This window comes from Natator depressus, chromosome 7, assembly GCF_965152275.1.
Source record: "Natator depressus isolate rNatDep1 chromosome 7, rNatDep2.hap1, whole genome shotgun sequence".
NCBI lineage: Eukaryota > Metazoa > Chordata > Testudines > Cheloniidae > Natator > Natator depressus.
Genome location: NC_134240.1, coordinates 109,460,705 through 109,483,640, shown reverse-complemented (window position 1 = coordinate 109,483,640; position 22,936 = coordinate 109,460,705). Strand labels below are relative to the sequence as shown.

The following is a 22,936-nucleotide window of genomic DNA, read 5'->3' as shown; positions in this document are numbered from 1 at the left end:
ATGATCAGATAGTAACACACAATGGAAATATCCACATTAGAACTTTTGAGATCATGTCAGAGTGATTGTGAAACAGGTAATTTGGTTTCTTAGGTGCTTATATGGTCCCCATTACCATGGTATCTGAGCACCTCCCAATGTTTAAATGTATTTATCGTCAAAACCCCATAAAATAGGGAAGTACTATTTTCCCCCATCTTACAGAGGGGGAACTAAGGCACAGAGGGACTAAAGGGGGATTTTCAAAGCACAGATGGCAGTTAGGTCCCTAACTCCCATTGACTTTCAGTGAGCGTTAAGCACCAAACACCATTTATGGCTTGGAAAATCTCCTCCTGTAAGTGACTTGCCCAAGGTCACACAGGAAGCCTGTGGCAGAGCAGGGACTTGAATCTGGGTCTCTCGAGTCCTCAGGTTAGCAACTTAACCACTGCACCATCCTTACTCTGAGGGCTAGATTCTGACACCCTCAGTGTCCTGGGGCCCTGATTCTGCAGCCGACTCTGTGGTGGCAGATTGCTTTCCTTGCATGGAGTCAACCGCAGAATCAAGACTTTAATATGGAAATAGGACTATTCACAGACTATGATACTACACTACGTCAGTAAGGGCGGCAGAATTTAGCTTGAAGAGAGGGAAACTGAAAAATTCATTTGTATTAATTATTGCCAGAGTTAAAACTTAACAGCTTCATACACTAAAGAAATAGATATATTTCTTCCCCCGAAACAAACTTCAGAATTGTGATTGGAAAAATATTTTCAGACCATGCAGTTCAATAGACAAAGATATAAAAAAATGGGAACAGACACTACCAGTGTCCAGACACCACGCTGATGGGCACAACAGAGATTAAATAGTTTAGGAAGATAGCAAAGTGCTGTCAGCTGAGAAGTTTTACCATTATTTTACAAATGTACTTTTGCCCTAATGCTATTTAGTCAATAATACAAGAAAATTTTATGTTTTGAAGTTAAAAATAACTTGGAGATTATAGGGCAAGTCTTTGGCTACAGGTGAAAGGCAGGCCATGCAAGTTGGGCCAAAGTGACATAAAACACTCACCTCGACGTGCCCTGATTCTGGGATCACTATGTGCAGGGTTAGTCCTCCATCATAAATAAATCTTTGTCCACACTACGCACCTTTTAGCAACACAGCTGTGCCGCTACAGCCATGCTGCTAAAAGGTGTGCAACGTAGCCACTGTTTGTTGGCCGGAGAGAGCTTTCTCGCTGACAAAAAGCTTCCACTCCCAACTAGTGGAAGGCAGGAGAGCGCTCCTGCCAACAAAGCGCTGTTCACACTGGCACTTTTCGTTGGTTTGTGGGGAGGTTTTTTTTGTCGCTTGTGGGGGTGTTTTTTTTTCACACCCCTGAACAACAAAAGTTGTGTCGTTCAGTTTCCAGTGTAGACTAATCCTTAAAGTAGCCCTTAGTCTGCTCTAATTTCTGCTGGCCACCAACAGCCTGAAAAGACCAAAAGAACAGCTGGATATTTGCAAAACATTGAGGAATCCTGGCCAACAATCTCTATCTATCCTCAGACCACGTCCCCTAAACTGGCAGTAGAGAGAAGAGGAACACTGGAGTCCCTCGATCGTCGTGAAACCTCCTACGCTGGGGTGATCTTTCTTGTGGCCAGTTATGCTTGCTTTACAGAAAAGCTACACTATTGGAATGGAGCAAAGCTGCTGCCCTTCACAGGAGGCTGTGGAGGAATATATTTTATAGAGTAAAACTTAAGAAATTGACTATTTGTGCTTTTCCTTTTGTTGTTGTTGCATCATAAACTCAGAAATTGAAGAAGGATGGATATATTATTTATATCCACCAACAGGGAAAGAACCCTATCTCAAATCCTGCATGCAAAACTAGTTAAAGTTAGAAAACCAGGACCAGGTCACATCGCACAACTAGAGATTACTCTTGGTTCACTTAAGCTTAATTAACCTCCAATTATGATTAAACTCAGGAAAAAAATTCTTTCCAAATTAAATACAAAAATATATTACTTCCTAAATCTGCCCAAAGTTCTTATTATGTTAATATTAAAATTCATAAAGCAGCACTAAGTGGCCAGAAACATCTCTAACCTTGATGTTTTTTCAGGGGTAATAATAATCTGCAGCAAATGCAGGCCAGCCAAAAACCACTTAACTAATTAGTAGTTGCAGTCACCGAGAAAACATGAATCAACACTGTTATTACAAGTGGCACATTTGAGTGGCATCTAATTATGACTTGATGAGCACGATACTTGCATTATCAACATTACTACTGCATCCCATCAGGGACTAAAAGCTGCTGATGGCATTGACTGCGAGAAACTCCCACTCAATGGTACCGCAGCACCCAACAATCTCCTTGGCAGGGGCACCCTCACTAAATGACACGTTAAGCATAATTACTGGTAGACATTGTAAATAAACAGGATTGGAAGTGAAAATTGTACCAAGTGCATAAGACACAATCTGACACATTGGAAGTGGCAGCCTTAATTGAGAGTTTCTTTGACTGCTCAAGATCATTTCAACTGCATTTCTCGGAGGACAGTGATTATAACTGTGGAGACAGACGGCATAATGGTATCAGCACTGCTGACAGAGCAGTGAATTAAATTGTATCTGCTGTTGTGTGAAAGCCTTGATGAGAGGTACAGATCCTTAGTGGTCTTATCATTATAACACAATGGTCATGTTGTCATCAACCTTGCTGGCTCCAATTGAAAAGAAATGATTGTGTGTTGAAGCTTCCCCCCCCCCACCACCACCTTCTATCTCTTGTGCTGAATAGAACCAATTTTCAGAGAGCTATGAAATCACGCAATAGGGCCTAAAATGCAGCTGCTTGGCATACAAACGGGGCCCCATTAAACTGGAATCACACACAATATGTGTTTATGCCAGGAGAACAAATAGACGCTGAGTACAGGCCAAGTTTATTCACAGACACAAAGCCGGTGTAGCTCTTCATCAATATAATTGCCTTTTATATTGTCATTTAAATAATGGGCTCTATTATTGCCTTAAAATCCTAATATTCCTGGCATTTTATCACTATGTTTACAAGGTATGTTCTTTAAAAATGTGAAAGGAAGATAAAGGAAACCTATAAAATTTTACAGCAAATATTACTTTGAATTTTAAGCCTTAACTACTTGACATTTTTGCCACACTCTGGTATTCACACTATCATAACAAAAACCCAAAGAGGCTGTGTTTTTTTCCACAGGAATTAGACTTCTTATTTAAGAATATCCTTGCCTTATGGAGCAATTATACAAGATCATTTGAGGATAGTAAAAGTTACCATTTTTTAGGTTCATTTTCTATAATTGTATTTGTGAACAATTGCCAAAAAAAAGAAATTTAAATTAACTTAGTCTCACACTGTTTATTTTTGTGTGTGCTTTCCATGTCCTGTATTTCTAATGGTCATCATGCATTGATACAAACCAGACATAACAGACCAAAATCCCATTGTAATGGTCCCTTATGAGGAGCTTTTCCACTAGGATACTTACACTCCCATTAGCTGTGCTTTGTTACTTCCAGACACCATACAGTGTCAATAGAACCATTACCATAAAAGTGTAAAACTGATCTTGACATTTTTCACAGGATAAAATATGACTTGCTATAAAAATTACCAAGGGACATCAGTAATTTCTTTTCTTTTAGCAGCTTGACTCCCTTCCCACCAAAAAAATACAGCTATTCAATTTACATGGGTATAATAGCTATTCAGTTTACACGTGTATAATTTCAGAATAACTCAGCTGAGTTATACTGAGGAGACAGAGCAGAATTTGGCTACTATCTTTTGAGCACTTCCCACCTGAAGATGGCTTAACTGATTTCACCTATTGAGCCAACAACTGCTGTGCCAGCATTTAACCTGATGTAAGCTGAAATGGTGTGTGACAAACCCCTTTAAAAACAGGCTTTGAAGGAGAAAATGCAATTGAATCTGAACCCCGGCATTGTCACTGCTGCACAGCAATGCTGAGTGCTATGGTTGTAGCTCTTACTCTTAAGTGTTAATATTCCCATTCAAATGCCAACTTACTTTTTTGAAACTCTTCAAGTTTTTTGACTGCCTCATCACGCTCTTGTTTAATTTTGTCACACTGTACAGGGGAAGAGAAGACAGGAATTCACGTAAAGCTGTGAACATGGTCATATAAATTAATCTGTACAATATTAATGTAAAACCATAGGGAAGAGATAACGTATATGAACCTAAAAAGCAATAGTCTTTTTGTTCTCATTCCCCCAAGATCTATGGAGGATATGTATTTAAAAGTTGTTGTCCAAGATGTTTCAAATCACAGCTGACAAAAAACCTCTGGAGTTCAATCAGTATTGTTACTAGTGTACTGTTCCTGAAACGAGCACAGCTAGTCTGCAATTATTTTAGAAGTGTCACATTGACCGGTCCAGATGTTAGTAAATTCTACCATACATTTTACAATAATAGAAGTAACATTAATGGCATGTGAGATATACATTATATTTATCAGAGATGCCAACTGCTTTTTGCACAGTGTCCTACATTTCTATACAAATATATAGAGAATATCTGTATCTTGGAGGTTTATATTGCTGCCCATCATCACAGTATCTGAGTGCCTTCCATGTAAACTCAACAGCAATAGTGAAGTCCATCGTGCACTGCATAAAGTTTCTGGCACCTCGCCCTTTTTGGGATCAAAACTGTGTTTAGGATTGGTGTTGGGGGGGTGTCTTTGTGGGGGGGGGGGAGGGGTGGAAATAAGGGTTGTGACAGTTTTAGAGCAAAAGAGGTGTCAGTGTTCTCAGTGTCATTCTTATGATGGAAAGGATTTTTCAAAGGAGAAGAATAAAATGAACACTTAATTGGTAACTTGCCTCTACCGCTTTCACAACTCCATATAATAGATATAATTCCACGAAACAATGAGTACAGCTCACATGACACATACTGTAAGTGATCATCCAAATCATGGAAAATACATGACTTTATGGGGAAGAATGACACCATTACAGAAAAATAGAACGTCATGAGATTTTTCCACATAATGTATCTTACATGCCCAAAGTAAGTAGGCAGTGTTCTTGTAGCTGTCCTGGTCCCAGCATATTAGCGACACAAGGGGGGTGGGTAATATTTTTTATTGAAATAACTTCTGTTGATGAGAGAGACAAGCTTTCGAGCTTACATAGAGCTCTTCTTATTCCTGGACCTGAAGAAGAGCTCCGTGTAAGATCAAAAGCTTATTTCTCTCACCAACAGAAGTCGGTCCAATAAAAATATTACCCACCCACCTTCTGTCTCTAATGCCCAGCGTAAGTACATTCTCTCTCACATGTAGCTATAGAGGACCACAGTAACTAGAGATGGAAGGGACCCACAAGATCAGTATCCTTACAGTGTAACTATATTTCCAGATTATACTTTCAGCATTTCAGAAGTTCATGACAGGTTAAACAATTTTTGATTTTTAAAAGAAAAAAAATCGTTAAATTTATGTTTCTATTTTCAGTTTGCCCACTAGGGGCCCCACTTCCAGACAACTAGGAGAGGGGCCCACAGCAACAAAGGGCCTGATCCAAAGTCAGTCAGTCAAAGTCAACTCGAATCTTTTCATTGACTCCAATGGGCTTTGGATCAGGCCCTCAGACAGGACCCGCTCTTCAGCAGAAGGGGGTGCCACAGAGGATATCTCCGCCGCAGCTGGAAGCCAGGCCTCAGCAGAAGCCACTTTGGGGGGCATCCTATGGAAAACATGAGGAAGAGGAGCTGCACTGAGCAAGTGACTGCCTATCGCAACATGTGAGGTGAAGGGAGTGTGAGTAGCTTCAAAGTGGGGAGAGGATCAGACACCTGTTGCTGCAGGGTCGGCTGCTGCTGAGGAGGGCAGTGAGGGCAGGAAGAGGATGGAGAAAGAAAGCTGTAGTGATTGGCAGGGAGCTGGATGGAATTGGGAGCGTCTTACTCTAACTGCTGGGGGGAGGGAAGACAACCAGCTCCAAAGCAGCTAAAGAGGGAGAAACAGCCAGGGGGAAAAGGCTGAATGAAGCGCTGTCTCAGTACTTTCTGTCTTTTTATGTATAATGACTGAATCTTTTCCCCAAAAAAGAAAGGAAGGGAGGGGAAAGGAGAGTGACACCTCAGTTTCCATTTACTAGGAATTAAACTACGGTCTTTTTGCTTCCTCCCCTCCCTCTCAGTTTTTCCAGCAGGAAGCCTCTGTCCTACCTCACTGCTAGGAGAGGGGCCTGCACGAGGGAAGTGGAGAAATGCATAATATGATATAAAAATTATGTACTTAAAATTGTTGTTTCACTTGCCACTGTCACTGGAGAGCACCGCTCTCTTGCAAGGGGATTCTGTGTGATCCACGGCCAGTTAATGCTTAATACTGTAGAGCAATGACACGGTGCACTGATCCACCACACCTCACCCGAGGATCTCAAAGTGCTTCACAAGCTTTCAGCCTCACAACACCCAGGGACGTGGATAAGCATTATTATCGGAGTTGTAAATATACAAAGAGATTAAGGGCCTGATCTGAAGCCTAATGAAATCAATGGGAGTCTTTCCAGCGAGTTCAATGGGCACTGGTTTGGATCCTTGGTGATTTGCCCAGGGTCATATTGAGTCACTGCCAGTCAAGAATAGGACCCAGAAAACCCAATGCTGTCCCTGGCCCTAACCGCTAAATAAAACACCCTCCAAATCTCTTCATAAAACATTTTGTTAAGATAATGTAATAACAAGGAAATGACCCAGTCCTCCAGACCTTTACTCACATGGGTTGTCTTTGCACAAGCAGTCCCCACTGAAGCCTCTTTAGGACTACTCACATGAATAAGGATTACTTACATGACTAAGGCAAACACTTATGCACATGAGTAGTCCCACTGAAGGCAACGTGATTACTCACATGCCCAGTTATTCATATGTGTTTGCAGGATGAGGGCCTACAGGCTTGGCTCCTAACTTTCCAAACAATTTCCATTCTAAGTCATCATTTTCTCACACGATTTCATTTGCTGCTGCTATGCCTCACGGCAAAGACAGGGGGGTTTGACATTGATTTCAGTGAGGGCAGCAGCGAGCACACTGACTTCAACCATGCAATCAGATCTACACAGGTAGACCCTCCACCCCGATCCCACCCCTACTCAAAGTCCATTGAACTTACTAGGAAGATTAGTCCATCCCATTTCTTAATATGAGAAAAAAACCAAAAAACTGTCTTTTTACTTCTACAAAAGTAGAAATAAAAGTTGCAAACAAACATTGAAATCTCAGAAAACATTTTCAGGTCAAGAAACAATTAATATTGATAAGTGATAACAATGCATTTACTTATCACAATTTAAACAAACCAATCAACCTTGCATTTAAAAGAAGAAAATGAATAGTTAAGGACAACAAATCTAGAACTGCCAGTTGCTCCCAAAACTAGTATTCTTTCTCCAGTGTTAGTAAAATATGAAACACAATGACACTGTTGAAAGAGAAACTTTAAAAGTATATACTTTGATGCCAATCAATGTGATTATTGATGAAAACAAATGCAAGAACACATGTACATAGCATTACCATTCATTTGAAAAAAGTATGTGTGTTGTCGATTTTAAATACATATAAAACAAACATTCTTGTGAAACAGTAATTCTAAGTACTTTACCAAACCTTCTGCTGTCAGTATTAACTAACAATTCCCATTTAGCAGTAGCCCTTAAAAGAGAAATGTTTAGATATCAAAATCAAAAATGGGTATGTAAGAAATCACCAACATCCATGGGTCAGAGTTAAGGCTTCTTTGCTGTGATAAAATATGAATTTAAGACAGATGTGTTTATGATGTCAGTAGTGTAATATTTATAGTGTCCTTACTTGGGTTTTTTATGAAGTACTACAGCTGATTATATTATTACATAATTGTCATTTAACAACTCAATCTGAATTTCTTAGCAAGAAAACAGAAATCTGTTGATATTTTAAGAACTAGATCCTTTTAGTTCAGTTTATTGAATTAGTTTTATATTAATTTCTCTCTAGGACCTGATCTTTCAAGAGTGGTACACGTAAGGATCATACTCGAGAGACTTGGCAACTGGCTAGTACTAAAGTTTAGATTTCTGCCTTCTGGTTATTCAAGTTACTAAGCAATTCTTCAGTGGCAATTAGCAGATCCTCTAGCTGCCTGCAAGTCTCAAGCTGTGGAATCTCAAAGGCCTTCTGTTTTTCTGAAATTTCAGTACTCCTAGCTGGTAGCCATGGAATCTGCCAGCCAGCATTCCCTTTTTAAAGAAAAGATAATTTCTGATATAGCTGACTTCTTACAAGAGGAAATACGTGAATACTGAAGATATCCATGCAGTATAGTATTGGACATGTTAGGAGAGGGATGGAAGACTTCAAAATTGACCAGCATCTTGGGTCAGCATAGCACAAATTGTCATTTGCCTATTCTACACTCTGATCCTGCAATGTGACACGTTTAAGTGGTTGCCTGCACCCGCGTCAAGCTCCACTGACTTAAATGAGACTCTGCATGGATACATGAGCCCACCAGGCAAACCACACTGGAAGTCTGGAGCACTAGGGTGAAATCTGAGCCGCGTTGATGTCAATGGGAATTTTGCATCGATTTGAATGAAGCCAGAATTTCACCCCTAGATCCTTGCAACTGGCTCAGTTATCCAGCTGTGAGTCTGATCCTGCACTCACTGACATCAATGGCAAAGCTCCCATTAACTGCAATGGTGCAAGATCAGGCCCTAGGAGAGAAAAGTCGACTTATTTTTCACTTAAAACAAGAGAGCAGACTTTCTGAGCCAAGCATTAGATAGAACGGCTTACTACATTTTAATTCATCTAAATAATCACGGGATATTATTTATCCTAGATGTCTGGATGCATCAAAGTTTACATAGACACCACACAGTGAATTAAGCCACTTCCACTGCTTAACCAAAAATTCCTTTTTTCTTGACATGGTTATTTTATGAAGGACTTTGAAATGTTAGAATTTTAGTGAAAATATCAAATTAAAAATTAAGTATTGTCCAAGAAGGAATCACATGACATTTGTCACGTTCAACGTAAAGAGAAAGAGACATGCTATCAATATAGGGATCCATCTTCTTTGTTTCTAGACAGACGGTTGCTAATAGGAGATTCATTTTCAAACAGCCAAGTAATTACTTTCCTTTTCCCACTGCAGTACCATGTGCCATTTGGTCTCAAAGAAACTGCATATATACAGCAAACACAATGAAAACATACAGTTTCCCCTTTTAAAAAAATTTTTTTTACTGAAATTTAAAGTACTCCAAATTAACAATCCCTACTCAGTGAAAGCCACACAAGGAAAGGGAAATTAACAATGCCAAACAGTATCAAAGATACTGTATTACATACACTGTTTCTTGAAAGGTATCTGTCTCAGTTCCTTTTCTGCTGGCAGGGTGACAAAACACTGCCCATGCTGATGCACAAAAGTAGTTCCTGTATGATTATCTATAGCAAGTATTCATAAATATGTATTCGTTCCCTGACTTTGAATGCTTCAGAGCTGCATATTAAGTATCTAAGGGGAGAGGGGGAGCTCAGTTGACTGTTAAGTTACCTTGACATCTTTAGTCCTAGTTTGTTTTTTAAATAAAAAGGTGACCTATAAAGGAAAATAATTGGGGCTGTGCCTTTTTTACTCCATTAAGATGTGTAAACCAGGCTGGAAAGGAATTTTTTTGAGGAAGAAGGGGGGACGGATTATTTGATTTTACCTTAAAATATTAGGAATGTCAGTCTTATTTTGCTGGATAACTCACTGGAGATCTCAATGTTGATTGTGTACTTTCTCACACCTTAATAAGGTGGGAAAGGGGGAATTTTTGACTCATATCTTTCCTTCTATTACTTGCTTGAGTTTTAAAATGTTAGCCAAAAAGTGTTTTAAAATGCCCGATTTAAAACCACTTCCTCTCTCAAACAGGTTTTCCCTGGTGTCTCTGACATCATGCTCTAGTTCTTCATAGAATCTTCCAGGGGAAAACAGGATAGACTAGACCTTAATTTCTAATATAAAACCAGGCAGGAAAAAACCTTAACACAAAACAAAAGCCTTTCAGGCCTTCTTTCTACATTAAAGACGTACAAAGGGCACAGATCTAGTTTTCAGGTTTTCTTTTCAGGTTACTTTTGACCCTAGCTGTTTGTTGCGTGATGAACTCTGCTTGAATTTCTAATATATACTAAATTCTTTTCCAAGAAAGAAAAATATCCGGCATGGCATCTTCCACATGCACAGAAGAATGCACATCTTCATTTTGGGAAAATGGCCAATAAACTGCGGTAGAAGCACATACACTACCACCTAGCTTTTATATAGTGCTTTCCACACGTAGGTCTCAAAGCGAAGCAGTTATCTGTCATTATCTCCATTCTACAAATGGGCAGAGATGCAGAGGGGTGAAGCAACTTTCTCAAGGTCACAGTGAGAGAATGGCACAGCAAAGGACAGCAATGAGAACTCCTGACTTCAAGTTCTATGCCCGGTCAACCGGACCAGTGGTTCTCAACCCGAGGTCTGGGGCCCCTTGGGGGGGCAGCGAGCACGTTCCAGGAGGTCCAGCAATCAGGGCTAGCATTAGACTCGCTGTGGCCCAGGGCAGAAAGCCAAAGCCCCACTGCATGGGGCTGAAGCCCGGGGCCCTGAGTCAAGCCACCTGGAGCTGAAGCTGAAGCCTGAGCAATGTAGTTTTGCAGGGGTTCCTGTGGTGTGGGGCCCCAGGCAACTGCCCTGCTTGCTACCCCCTAATGCCAGCCCTGGCTTTTATATGCAGAAAACCAGTTGTGGCACAGGTAGGTTGTGGAGTTTTTATAGCATGTTGGGCGGGGGGGGGGGGGTCAGAGGCTCAGAAAGAAAAAGGATGAGAATTCTTGCACTGGAAAATGCTTTCTCCCATTCACACTAAGGGCTTGATGCAGCAAAGTCCGGAGCATTTTGACCTGTCTCCTGCAAAAAACACAGGCACATACATAACTTTAAGCAAATAAGCAGTCCCGTTAAAATAAAGTTAAATGTGTTTAGGTGTTTTGCAGAATCAGGACCACAATGCTCAGCACTAGCGCTAGGCAAAAAAAATCATCAAAAACCAGACTAATTTTTAATTTGGGGGGAAATTCTGAACAATTATATTTATTTATTTAAAAAAAAAAACAAAAAACATTTTGTTGGGGGGAAGGGAAGGAGGAAAGCTTTGACAAAAAATGTTGATCAGTCCTGCTGGAAGCTCTCTGAAGACAGATATGACCAGTTCTCCTAGACTGCAGGATGAATCACTATGATACCAGGGTTGGGAGGGTTTGGCGTGGGAGAGGTATGCTGGGAGCAAAAGAAGGAACCGGATGGAAAAATTAGAAAAACTTTAGCCAGGGAAGAGAGATGGATTTTGTCAGGGGGAGGGAGGGCAGGCAAGAGAGGGAGAAGAGAAATGTGTTCAGCACAACAGAAGGCAAAAGAGAGTCAAATAGCTACAGACATCGCTGAATTTTAGTGGGGAAAACCAGTTTTGAGTTTCCTTTACTAGTCTATCCATTAACATTTTGCACCACATGTGCAACGTGGTTGCAACATATTTCATAGAATGAGATCTGGAGTGTCCATATAACAACTTTCTTCCAAAAAGTAAAAACTATCCCATGTGCATTAACTGTCAAACACTCAAAGAAGAGGGAGAACTTTCACTGTTTGCCCACACTCCCTCCCTCACCCCCAGCTACTTCCCACACTTTCTTTTATTGCAGATATCCACAATAAAACTACTTCCTCATTTACATGGTGCATTTACTGAATGGCAAAAACACCACCACATTCCACCTCATTTTAACGAATCAGGTCCCCCCCACTCCGCAGTCAGCTGTTCATCCACAGCGTAGTCCAGGTTCACGATTTCCCACCGCTTGGAGAGTCTCAGGCACCTCTGAAAAAGCCTTGGGCACACACCCCTCCTCCTCAGCCAGCCCAGACTGAGCTGGGCTGCCTCCTTTTATCTGTCCCTTCCACCTGGACCATGCGCAGCAGGGGTAAGGGGTCGTGGTCTCCAGGCCCCACAGTGATTAGTCAGGCCCCATTACCCAGTGCGGGATTGGTCTACACAGACCAGGTACTGAGTCTCCCAGTCCGGATCGACTCACTTTGGGTAGTGGGGCTTGCCCTAAAACTCTAAAAATAGCTGCAGCTTGGGCTGGAGGTCAGGTTCTGAAGTCTAGGGAGGATGAGCTTCAGAGCCTGAGCAGCAAACTTGATGCACTCCCAGAGTCACTGGCTGAGATTTCAAAACTGACTCAGGGATTTAGCAACTAACCATTTCCACTGAAAGGCCACAGAACCCTCAACTAATTTCAGTGGAAGTAGCCTGGCTAAATCCCTGAGTTACTTTGGAGATTTCCAATGATTCTGAGACCTCCATTACTTTACTTCTTACTTTAAGAAGTCCAATCCTGCAGTTCTGACTTGTCCATATGAAGTCCATGGGAGTTTCACCTTCATCAAGGCTATAGGCTCAGGTTCATCTATAATCCTTAATTCTATTAAAATGAATTAAAAATCTGGAGGGGAGACTGATTTCAAATGCTTCTTTTTTTAAAAAAAGATTGCATTCCTACATTCACAAGATATTTTTAGATTAAAAAAAAATAAATATGCATTTCATAAAATGGTTCTGACAAATGAGATTCAGACCTGGGGGAAACAAGTCTTACTGAGATACTTTTGAATGATTCACTTGGTCCACATTCATATTTGAACCACTTTTACACTGGGTGCTGCTGCACCCAAAGTTAAAAACATACATAATTTTCTAATGTAGACTAGGCTTGGCTGTGTGATTGTTGAGATATAAATTTACAATTCAGGTATTGGAGGCATAAGGCCAAGAAGGATCTTGCTACATCCTTGAGGCACGTGTTTGTCTCACAACAATCATACACATTGCTGTATGTTATTCTTCACCTCTTAGCATACAGTTAGCCTTCAGCTGCTACAAGAGACAACAAAATTTCCCTCGATATATTTGGACTCAGCTGAAGTCAGTAGACAAACAAAGACTTCCAATATCTAGTACATTAGGTGTTAAGGAAACATATTGCAGAGTACAAACCTCCTCTTTCTTTTTGTTGTTTGCTGCTCTAAGATCTTCATATTCACCGATAGCTATAAAAAAGAATTAAAAACATATTTTAGTAGTACACTCATGGCCTGATTCCATAGCTGCTCCATGCACAGAATTCCCATTGACTTTCATATTCATTCATTTTAAAGCTATCATGGTTATCTAATCTGACCTCCTATGTTACACAGGCCAGGGAACTTTACGTAATAACTCCTGCCTTAAACCCAATAATGTGTGGTTGAACTAGAGCATTTCTTTAGACTTCAGGAACCTATGGAGTGTCTGCAGAAGAAGATGGGTCCTAAAAATCAACGAACTTCGTCAACCAACAGTTAGAAAGAATCAATGACAGGGATTCACGTTTTTAAATCCAAATTAGAACAGATAAGGGATCAGATATTGTTTTAGTGCTGGTGTCTCATGAATCATCCTATCTAAGATACTTCTGTGGCTCCCAGTACTGTAATCTCGGAGTACGTCACAACCTTTAATGTGTTTATCTTCACAACACCACTGTGACGTAGGGAAGTTCTATTAGCCACATTTCACAGATGGGGAATGGAGTCACAGAGAGCCTAACTTCCACTGATTTAAATTGGGAGTTGGACACAAATACCTTTAAAAATCTGACCCTTGGTGACTTGCCCAGGGACACCCAAAAAGTCAGTGGAGAAGGGGGGCCTGGAACCTGGTCTTCAGTGTCTCAAGACAGAGCCCAAACCACTGGACCATCCTTCCATCCCAATCATAAATGTAGTATATTACCTGAGAACTAGGAATTCCAGCTTCCATTTGATTGTAAAAGGACTTTGATTTATACATATATTTATAAACGACATTCGTTTCCTCAACCTGCTGTGCACACAACTTTGCTGAATAGTTGCTTAAGCTCAATGCAATGACCTCTGTCTTCTTTGACCTATTCCCACCCCCACAGGTTTGTCGTCCCTTCATTGTGTCATATGTGACATTACATATTTTGGTCTTCAGGACAGGGACATGTGCAATCTGTCTGTCTTCTGAGGTACTGTGGACATCTTGTGGAAATAAATTAAAGAATACAAAAAGAAATATGGTGCAACTCTCCAGAGGGATGCATCATTAAACACAGCAACTGGAGTATCTGAATATTGTAGCCATTGTTCCTACCTTACCCACTTAACCACTCACTATCTGTCACTATCTTTTTCTTTTGTCTTCACAAAGAAGTGGCACTGGTTTAACTTAAGCAAGGTGATACTTTTAAACTGATATAGTTAATCTGGGGCAAAACGCTGTGTTATCATTTATTTTTGTTTAAACCAGACTTATTTCAGTTTGCCTAAGTCAATTAGGAATGGTCTTTAAAACAAAATAAGAGTGTCCACACCGCTTTTTGCACCAGTTTAACTAAACTGGTTTAAAAACCAATTTAAGTTAAACTGATGCAACTCTCTCTTGTAAACGAAGCCCAAGATGGTAAACTTGTTGGCGATCTGCAAGAGTGTTTTTCTATCTAAGGTACTTACATATGCCCTCTGTCCCCATTACTGTCTTATCTAAGCACTTTATTAGGATAGATACATTAAAAAAAATTGCAATGTTCCAGTGAGGTAGAGAAGTGCTATTATCCCCATTTTACAGATGGGTAACTGAGGCACAGAGACTTGCCCAAGGTCACACAGGAAGTCTGTGCCAGAGCAGGGAACTGAACCCAGGTCTCGCAAGTTCTAGGCCAGTGCCCTAACGACTGGACCATCTTGCCTCTGTGTGTCTGCAGATTAGCTAACTGGCCATGTCAACTGCAAAAGGTAATTCAAGGATGCTGGGCTCCTTAAAAGTAGCTTAGGCTATGTCTACACTGCAGGCAGGAGGTGCCACTGCAGCATATGTGCATATACCCAAGCTAGCATTGAGTTAGCTAACCCATTAAAAACTAGTAGCCACAATAGCTCAGGCAGCTACATGGGCTAGCCACCCAAGTACAATCCTGCGCAGATTACGTACTCTGACAACTAGCCTGTGCCACTGTGGCTACACTGCTATTTTTAGCAAGCTAGCTCGCCCAAAGCTAGTTCAGGTATGCGTACACATGCTACAATCACACGTGCCAACTGCAACGTAGACATGCTCTTTGTTAGCCATTTACAAGAGAGCGTGTTGCGAAAACGAATACTCTGGGCTATCAGAACAATGAATCTACCTCTATTTCCTAACAGAGGTTCTCCCCCCTCTCCCAACCTTTGCTTGGCTACAAACTGTGGCAACCCCAAAACCACAGTGTCTGTACAGAGCCACCCAGGACTTTCAAAGAGAAAAGCACAACAAAACCACTGAAAATGTGACCACAAACCACATGCAAACTCACCAGATATCTGCAGATCTGAGAGATAAGGAAACTATATGGAAAAAATATACACACAGAGATAACAGAGCAATAAAATTAAGTTCTCTCTTAGGGAATTAAAAAATGAATTGCCACTAGCTAATATTCTATTTATAAGAAATTTCTGGGTTTGCTTTATGACCATGAAAGAAGACGTTTGTAATCTCAATAGACCCCAGCCAAAGATGTGAAAATAGAGGTTCTTGTTGTCTTGGTAGGTATAGCTCCTTGGAAGGTGCTAACAGTTTCTAGGTATATTTAAGGATAATGCAAACTTGGTATGTAGGACTTAAAATGACTGGATCAACAAACCAGTTTTAAGCCTGCAATTCCTACTACATTCCATCCTACTGTTTAGTTAGCCCCATACACAAATCAGTCAATCAAGACCTGTCAGGCCATGATATTTTATTGTCATTAAGAAGTTGCCCCCTTTTCCCCGTTTTAATGCTCCTGACATGGACTCAGAAGAACCTCATTTCATACTGAGACCTCTGCTAACATTATATGGATGACAGCTTCCAGAGGACACATGTAGACCCCTTTTACGGAATCTCTAGGTGAAGCGTTCTTAATAAATCTCTTCCCGAAGATAGCTCACAAAAGTTTTAAAAAGTGGATCTATGCTGTGAATCAAATTCTTGGTTAGAGTGGAACAAGGGTGGCACTTAAAAGGTATCCGATGAAAGATGCAACAACCTTTTTCTAGTGGAGCCTTTATGCAGGTTTTTGGTTTTTAAGCATCAAGTCCATACTGTATGCACTTGGATACCAAACAAAGTTCAGTGGCATCCCTAACTCAAGTTAGCCAGGATCAGATGTCTACAAGATTCACTTAACTCTAAAATTCCACTTGTGACTGATAATCATCTTCTTATAATTCAACAATGTACTGGGTAAACTCATGACAATTAATAATAGTAACATATACTTATGTAGCACTTTGTCTAAAGTCCTATACCAATATTAATTACAGGCAGGCAGAGAATATATTATAGATGGAGAACAGAAACAGAATGGTGAAGTCATTTGCCCAACCCTCACAGTCGGTCAGTGGCAGAGCCAGGATTTTATTCTAGTCTAGTAAGGTTCTTCTACTATATCCATCATTGTGGTACCTGAGCCCTTCAAGAGTTCCTGGCTCCCGGCCCTGTGCTATTTCATACTGATTATGTGAATTAGTGTATAGTAGAACTTCACTAATCTGCACAAAGAAAATGGTGCTCTCTTCCCAGTACAGCATCACATTATCACAACCATGGTCAGAAGAGGGAGAAAGTGGCGATGCTTTTCCCAAACTACTCCCATAAAATTCTGGAATAGCTGCATGAAAGACTCAACAGTGTAACATCTTATCACTGTACACTGTCTATATTGTAAACATTAACTTTCAGAATAACCACCTCACATATAGTTTTTATGTATAATAGGGATATATCACACTTTTCATAGTTACTGTCATTCTGATATCAGCTATACTAATGTAAATAAGGATTAACTATTGAAGTCAATGGACTTAAATTAGTGTAAAAATCAGTGAGATCAGAATGATGCCTACTGTTCCTGACTAGCTGTTTGCAGACTCAGGAACACATGACTGCTTTGGTTCAAGCCTGCAAAAATACCATGGGGCCACCAGAAGAGTGCTGATATGCTGGCCCACCACCACCCTGCTGAAAATATTACTATTATTTAAAATATTCAAGCCACAAATTATCAAAATGTTTGAACAAAATACATTCCGTGTCTACACATTGATACCATGTTCACTTGGTCCCAAAATTCAATTGTCCCCCCGGAAACGGGTATTAGCAAGGTTCTGCTAGGCTGAACTGTAGCATACAACTAAAGCAAAAGACAAAAATATAAATGTAGTGGTCGCTGTTTTACTGATAATGAGGTTAAAGATACATTTCCCCTGGAACTGAGTGTGCTAAAAGCAGATCATTATTTGATATTAATTTATTACACAAATGCTAAAAGTGGATTTATTACTGGAACAATGTCATACAAGCAGAAGTATGCGATGATGAATTTGCTTTACAGTGAACATTAGACAGACACACCTATGCTTATTATATAAAAAGTGCTCTAGTAGTGCTCTATCACCCTTTTTTGCAGTTGCATATGACTTTTTGAAATATTCACCTTTTGGGCCAAAAATGTTCATGCTTAATCTCAGTCGACAGGTGTAATATTTTCTGTTTGAGCAAACGCCATTCAGCTGATTTTGAATAGATGAAAAATCTCTATTTTAATGTTAAGACTCTTTTCTCCCTCCCCAACTCTCAGACAGTTTGCAGTTTTCTGGGTTAAAAAAAGTCTTTATTGACAACTAGGTGTGTATAGGGGTTGGGGGGGGGGGGGATTGGTTATAAATTCACTTGTATGTGTGGGTGGTAATAACTTGTGCAAGTACCATTTACCATCATAGCCAATGTCACTATGGACTGAAGGTTCCCTTAGTCAAGTCAGATCCTCAGCTGGTGTAAATCAGCATGGTTCCATTGACTTCAGAGGAGCTACATAGAATTACCTCAAGTAAGGATCAGCCCACATGATCTGACATGCTCTTAATTCTCCAGCAGGAGGGAGCCTCTCTCTAATTTATAAAGCCTCTAGCACATCTGAATGCTCAGAAGACAGAAAATGCAATAGTATTTGTATTGTATACAAAATTGTAGTAACTTTAATTCTGTCCGCTTTTAAATATGCATAATGATGCAGCCTTTAATTACCTAATACCTCAAAAATATTATCCTATTTTTTGTTGCCATCTTTAGATGCACTAATGCAAGTTACTCCATGAATGCCAGACAGACACCATATAAAACATACACAGTAAAATGTACTCAGACAATATGAAGTTATAATAAAGGAAAGCATTATGTGTTGACATAGACAAACAAGTACAACCCTAATTCTAAGTGGTCAGTCCTGCAAGGGGCTGGGCACCCAAGAGGGTCAATAGGAATCTTGAGGGCTGGCCCTTGCAGGAGTGAAACCTATGTCACTATTAATGGTGTTTCATTCATTTAACCTTACTCTAAAATATTTTATTAGCAACACATATATTACGTCAGCTTACGGAAAAATTCAGTTTCCAGCTTACTTGATTGTGAAGTTTGAAATATACTGACAACTTATAAATTAACAGGGTACAAATATTGTATACAACAAATTCTTGTGTGAAATAAAAGAAAAACATTCTACAATATTTTAAACAATGTCAGTGAAAGTAATATTTGATCTTTAAGAATGTCTGAGGATGTATCACATGAAAAACAAGCCAGCTCAACTTATACACAGACACAATAAAACAGGAATTATAAGCCATATAAACTGTTAATGCAACTTATAGTATTCCTCTGAGACAGCTTGCAAGACATACCATTCAACAATTGTTAGTGTCAGTCTCCAAAGAAAACAAATATCCTAGTTAAGTGTACTGTGCATGCATGATCATAAATCAGAAAAGAAGTTATATAGGCAGTCTAAGCCAATGAGGCTCTTCTAGTATGGTAAGTATACAATAAAATATGATATTACATACAAAAAACATTGAAAATGTTAAAGTTGCTAAGATGCACAGGATGGCCTATTTAAGGATTCATCAGCAACCTTTATTCTGGCATTTCCTTACTTCTGAGTGCTAGACTTTGCAACCTTATATTCCTTTAATGTATTTTTGGTATGCAGTTTTCTAGATTTAAAAAAAACAAAGCAAACAAACAGAAATTCTACCATGTGAAACCATATGGATTCCCACACGGTTCATCAGCAGCGTTAGAATCTTTAGGTTCGCACCACAGACCTCTGCCACTTGAACTAACAGAGTAACTGACAGCAATAGTAGGCTGTCACCTTCTGTGTAGGCCAGCACTGGAAGAGGGATGAGACACTTTGCCAGTGGGTTTTTACAGCTATTTGCTGACAGAAATGGAATACAGAGTCTCTGGAATCCTGGGTTCTAAGAGGAGCGTGCTCAAGCGGTTACAGACCCTTCTGCACATTCCCCTCTAAGCCTGCCCCCAGCCTGTCCTCATCCAAATCTCCACTCCCCACTCTTGACTACACATGCCAGTCCCAGCCCCCAACCTTACCATTTCCAGTCTTCCCCCTCGCCTCCCTGCTTGGGCCTGTCTTAGGGTTGCCAGGTGTCGGGTTTTCGAGCGGAACACCAGGTCAAAAAAGGACCCTGGTGGTTCCAGTCAGCACCACTGACCGGGCCGTTAAAAGTCCAGTTGGTCCAGTGCTGGCTGGCTCTCTACGGCTCCTCGGAAGCAGCAACATGTCCCTTGGCTCCTAGGCATAGGGATGGCCACAGGGTCTCTATGCACTGCCCCCACTCCGGGCACCAGCTTCGCAGATCCCACTGGCCGGGAACCGTGGCCAATGGGAGCTGCAGGGGCGGCGTCTGTAGGCAGAGGCAGTGCACCTAGGAGCGAGAGGGAGATGTCACTGCTTCCGAGGAGCTACCCAAGGTAAGTGCCGCCCCGTGCCCGCACCCCACCCTGTGCCCCAGCCCTGAGCCCCCTCCCGCAACCAAACTCCCTCCCAGAGCCCACACCCCCTCCCGCGCCCCAACCCTCTGCCCCAGCTCAGAACCCACTTCCGCATTCCACACCCCTCAGCCCCAGGCTACAGCCCGCTCCTGCACCCCAAGCCCTTCATCCCCAACCCCACCCCAAAGCCCGCACCCCCAGATGGAGACACAGCCCCTCTCCCTGCACTGCAACCCAGATCACCCTCCCGCACCATGAACCCCTCATTTCTGGCCCCACCACAGAGCCCGCACCCTCAGCCCAGAGCCTGTACCCCCTCCCACACTCCAACCCCCTGCCTCAGCCTGGAGCCCCCTCCCGCCCCCTGAATCCCTTGACCCCACCCCCCAGGCTCTTCCTACACCCTAAACCCCTCATCCCTGGCCCCAACCCAAAGCCTGCACCCCCAGCCAGAGCCCTCACCTCCTCCCGCACCCCAACCCCCTGCCCCAGCCCAGTGAAAATGAGCAAGTGAGTAAGGGGGGATGGAGTGAGCAAGGGCGGGGCCTCAGATGAGGGGTGGGGCAGGGGACGGGGCAAAGGTGTTCTGTTTTTTTGTTATTAGAAAGTTGGCAAGCCTCATTCTGACTTCAAATCAGACTGTTTCCTCCTTGCAGCCTGTCTGCTAGTATTGGAAGCAACAGAAGCACAGGAGACAAAGTATCCCTCAGTTCCTGTGCCTGGCACCACATCAGTCCCAGATGAATGGAAGGAGCAATTGTAGGAAGAGTTCTGCTCAGTCCCTGGAGCCCCAGGATGGAGAACACTCAGTACCAATGAAATCTTCAGTGACTCTACCTGTCAAATTCCAACAAGTCTCTATCGACCATGTGTGAACTGCAATTTTCAGAGTCTCATTAGTTGGCCAGATTCAGGCGGGTTTTCACACAGACAGCAAAAAAAGCACATCTCTACGGCTGCTACTCTGAAACCTGATCTCTGAAACCAGACTCACTGCACCACCCTACCCTGCCAAATTTCAAGTCCTTGTTCCAAAGCATGGAGGCCCTACAGCTTTTGGGGGTGGTTGTTTTTTTAAATAGGAAAAATCATATTTTTCCCTCACCTCATTTTGAGAAATGACTAAACAGTTTTTGGTTGAAGTTTTCCAAAAATTCAGCCTAAGGCAGATACCTAGTATGGAAAATTAGGCTTTACAAAGCAATAAGCAACCCAAACCAGGGTCTTACAATGGAAAGTGTTGGGCAACATTAACAATAGGTGGCAGTACCTACACCAACTAAAATCACAAGCTAAAATGTTTGTGTGTCTAATGTTTCACATTTCCCTGCTTGCAAACATTCAAGTAACCTCAATGCTACATTCGTGTACGTTTTTGTATTTTTATTTTAAAGAGGTTCAAATGATCTCCACAGAATATGGTTGAGTGTCCTTCCATGTCAAATCAACCAAGGATTCCACTTAATCAGAGTAACCGGGTTGAAATGGTCATTTAATCAGATTGTAAATAAAGCTGTCAAGGAAAGCAAAGCTCAGTCCATCATCTACTCCTCTAGATGAATATCTACTCTACACCAGAAAAGGTTTGCAGCAGATCCAGCATATACTGGCAAGAGTGCTTTTGCCAGTATAGCTTACACTGGTTCTCTGAATGAAATAGGTTACACTGGGCAAAAGACCGAGTCTCACCAGTATAAATGTGTCCACACTAGCACTTTTGCTAGTACAGAAATGATGTTTAAATAAATCGCATGCTTAACCAACTTTACTTAAGCAGTAAAAGTTTTATGTGCAGACCTGCCCTAAGGAGGTGATGGTGTTGTGCTTCCAGTTCCTGCAAGCCTGGAAAGCAAGAGATTAGGTCCAAGAATCAGACTGGGTCTGTCCCACAGCACATTTCTCAAACAATAGTACCCCACCATAGCAAAACAGAAGCGTAGCAAAGATAAGAACTGTTAAAGTAGAGCCTCTGTTATCCTCCTTTGATGCCCTAACAGCGATTATGTTCCCTCTCCTCTTCCAAACTCCAGAGTCAACACCTTAAGGGTGAGTAGGTGTGGACCCCACTGGAGATGTAGCTAGCCCCCTGGATTCACACTTAGTACTGCCAGAAAAACAATGTTATGCTCCCCATGTGTGCTCTTGCAGGGTGGGTAGATTTGTGTAAGTGCACAGTGGGCAGCAATATAAGCAAAACTCTGTAGCAGCCATACTTTTGCAGGGGAAAGGAGAAAAAGCAGCACAGAGAATACACTATAAAGATGCCAGTCATCGACATGACTTGATCTCCCATTCTATACAGATCTCCAGGATCCCTCTGCCACAGCCCCCATAACCCAACCTCTGAGAGGAGATTTAATTGGGAGCTTCCATGCTGGTTTACCTTGTCGAGTTTGAGCAGCATTATGTTTGGAGAAATACCATTACCCATTCCTATACAAAGCGTCAGTAAGATTTCAAAACATTTATTCTAGTTACATGTTGCCTGCAGTTACTGAGTGTCCCTAAAGCCAATTTATCTCTATTATCTGAGGAAGGTCATAAAATGTCTAAAATGGTTTCCCTTTTTCTTTTATCTGAAATATTAATGGGACAGTGTTTGATTAAAACTTTTTATATAAAGGAAGCAAGTTTAGTTACCTGTTTAACAATACATAGTTGATTACAAATAAAATAACTTAAAATTTTATTATTTAGTTTATTCACCTTTGGCATTTCCCAGAACTTGGACATGTCAATAGAACTTTACAGGCCCATGTCCTAGTAAAATGCTGCTATATGTAAACAAGGGAATAAATGTTTACAAATATTTTCCATTGGAATATTTTTTCCTTTTAAAAAAAATCCCAAACTCACATGAGCATGACAATATTTCTGTTGTTCTTAGGTT

The 22,936-nt window shown here is 41.2% G+C and overlaps 1 protein-coding gene across 2 annotated transcripts in view; it reads right to left on the bottom strand.

The window, feature by feature from the left end:
* The window catches only part of SHTN1 (shootin 1), a 99,077-nt gene that overhangs the window by 66,650 nt on the left and 9,491 nt on the right, over positions 1–22,936 (bottom strand). For both annotated transcript variants that reach the window (XM_074959274.1, XM_074959273.1), the window contains exons 2-3: positions 13,165–13,217; positions 4,070–4,130 (exon numbers count right to left, since the gene is read on the bottom strand). In XM_074959274.1, the coding sequence (XP_074815375.1) occupies positions 4,070–4,130; positions 13,165–13,217 (114 nt within the window). The remainder of the gene's footprint in view (positions 1–4,069; positions 4,131–13,164; positions 13,218–22,936) is intronic.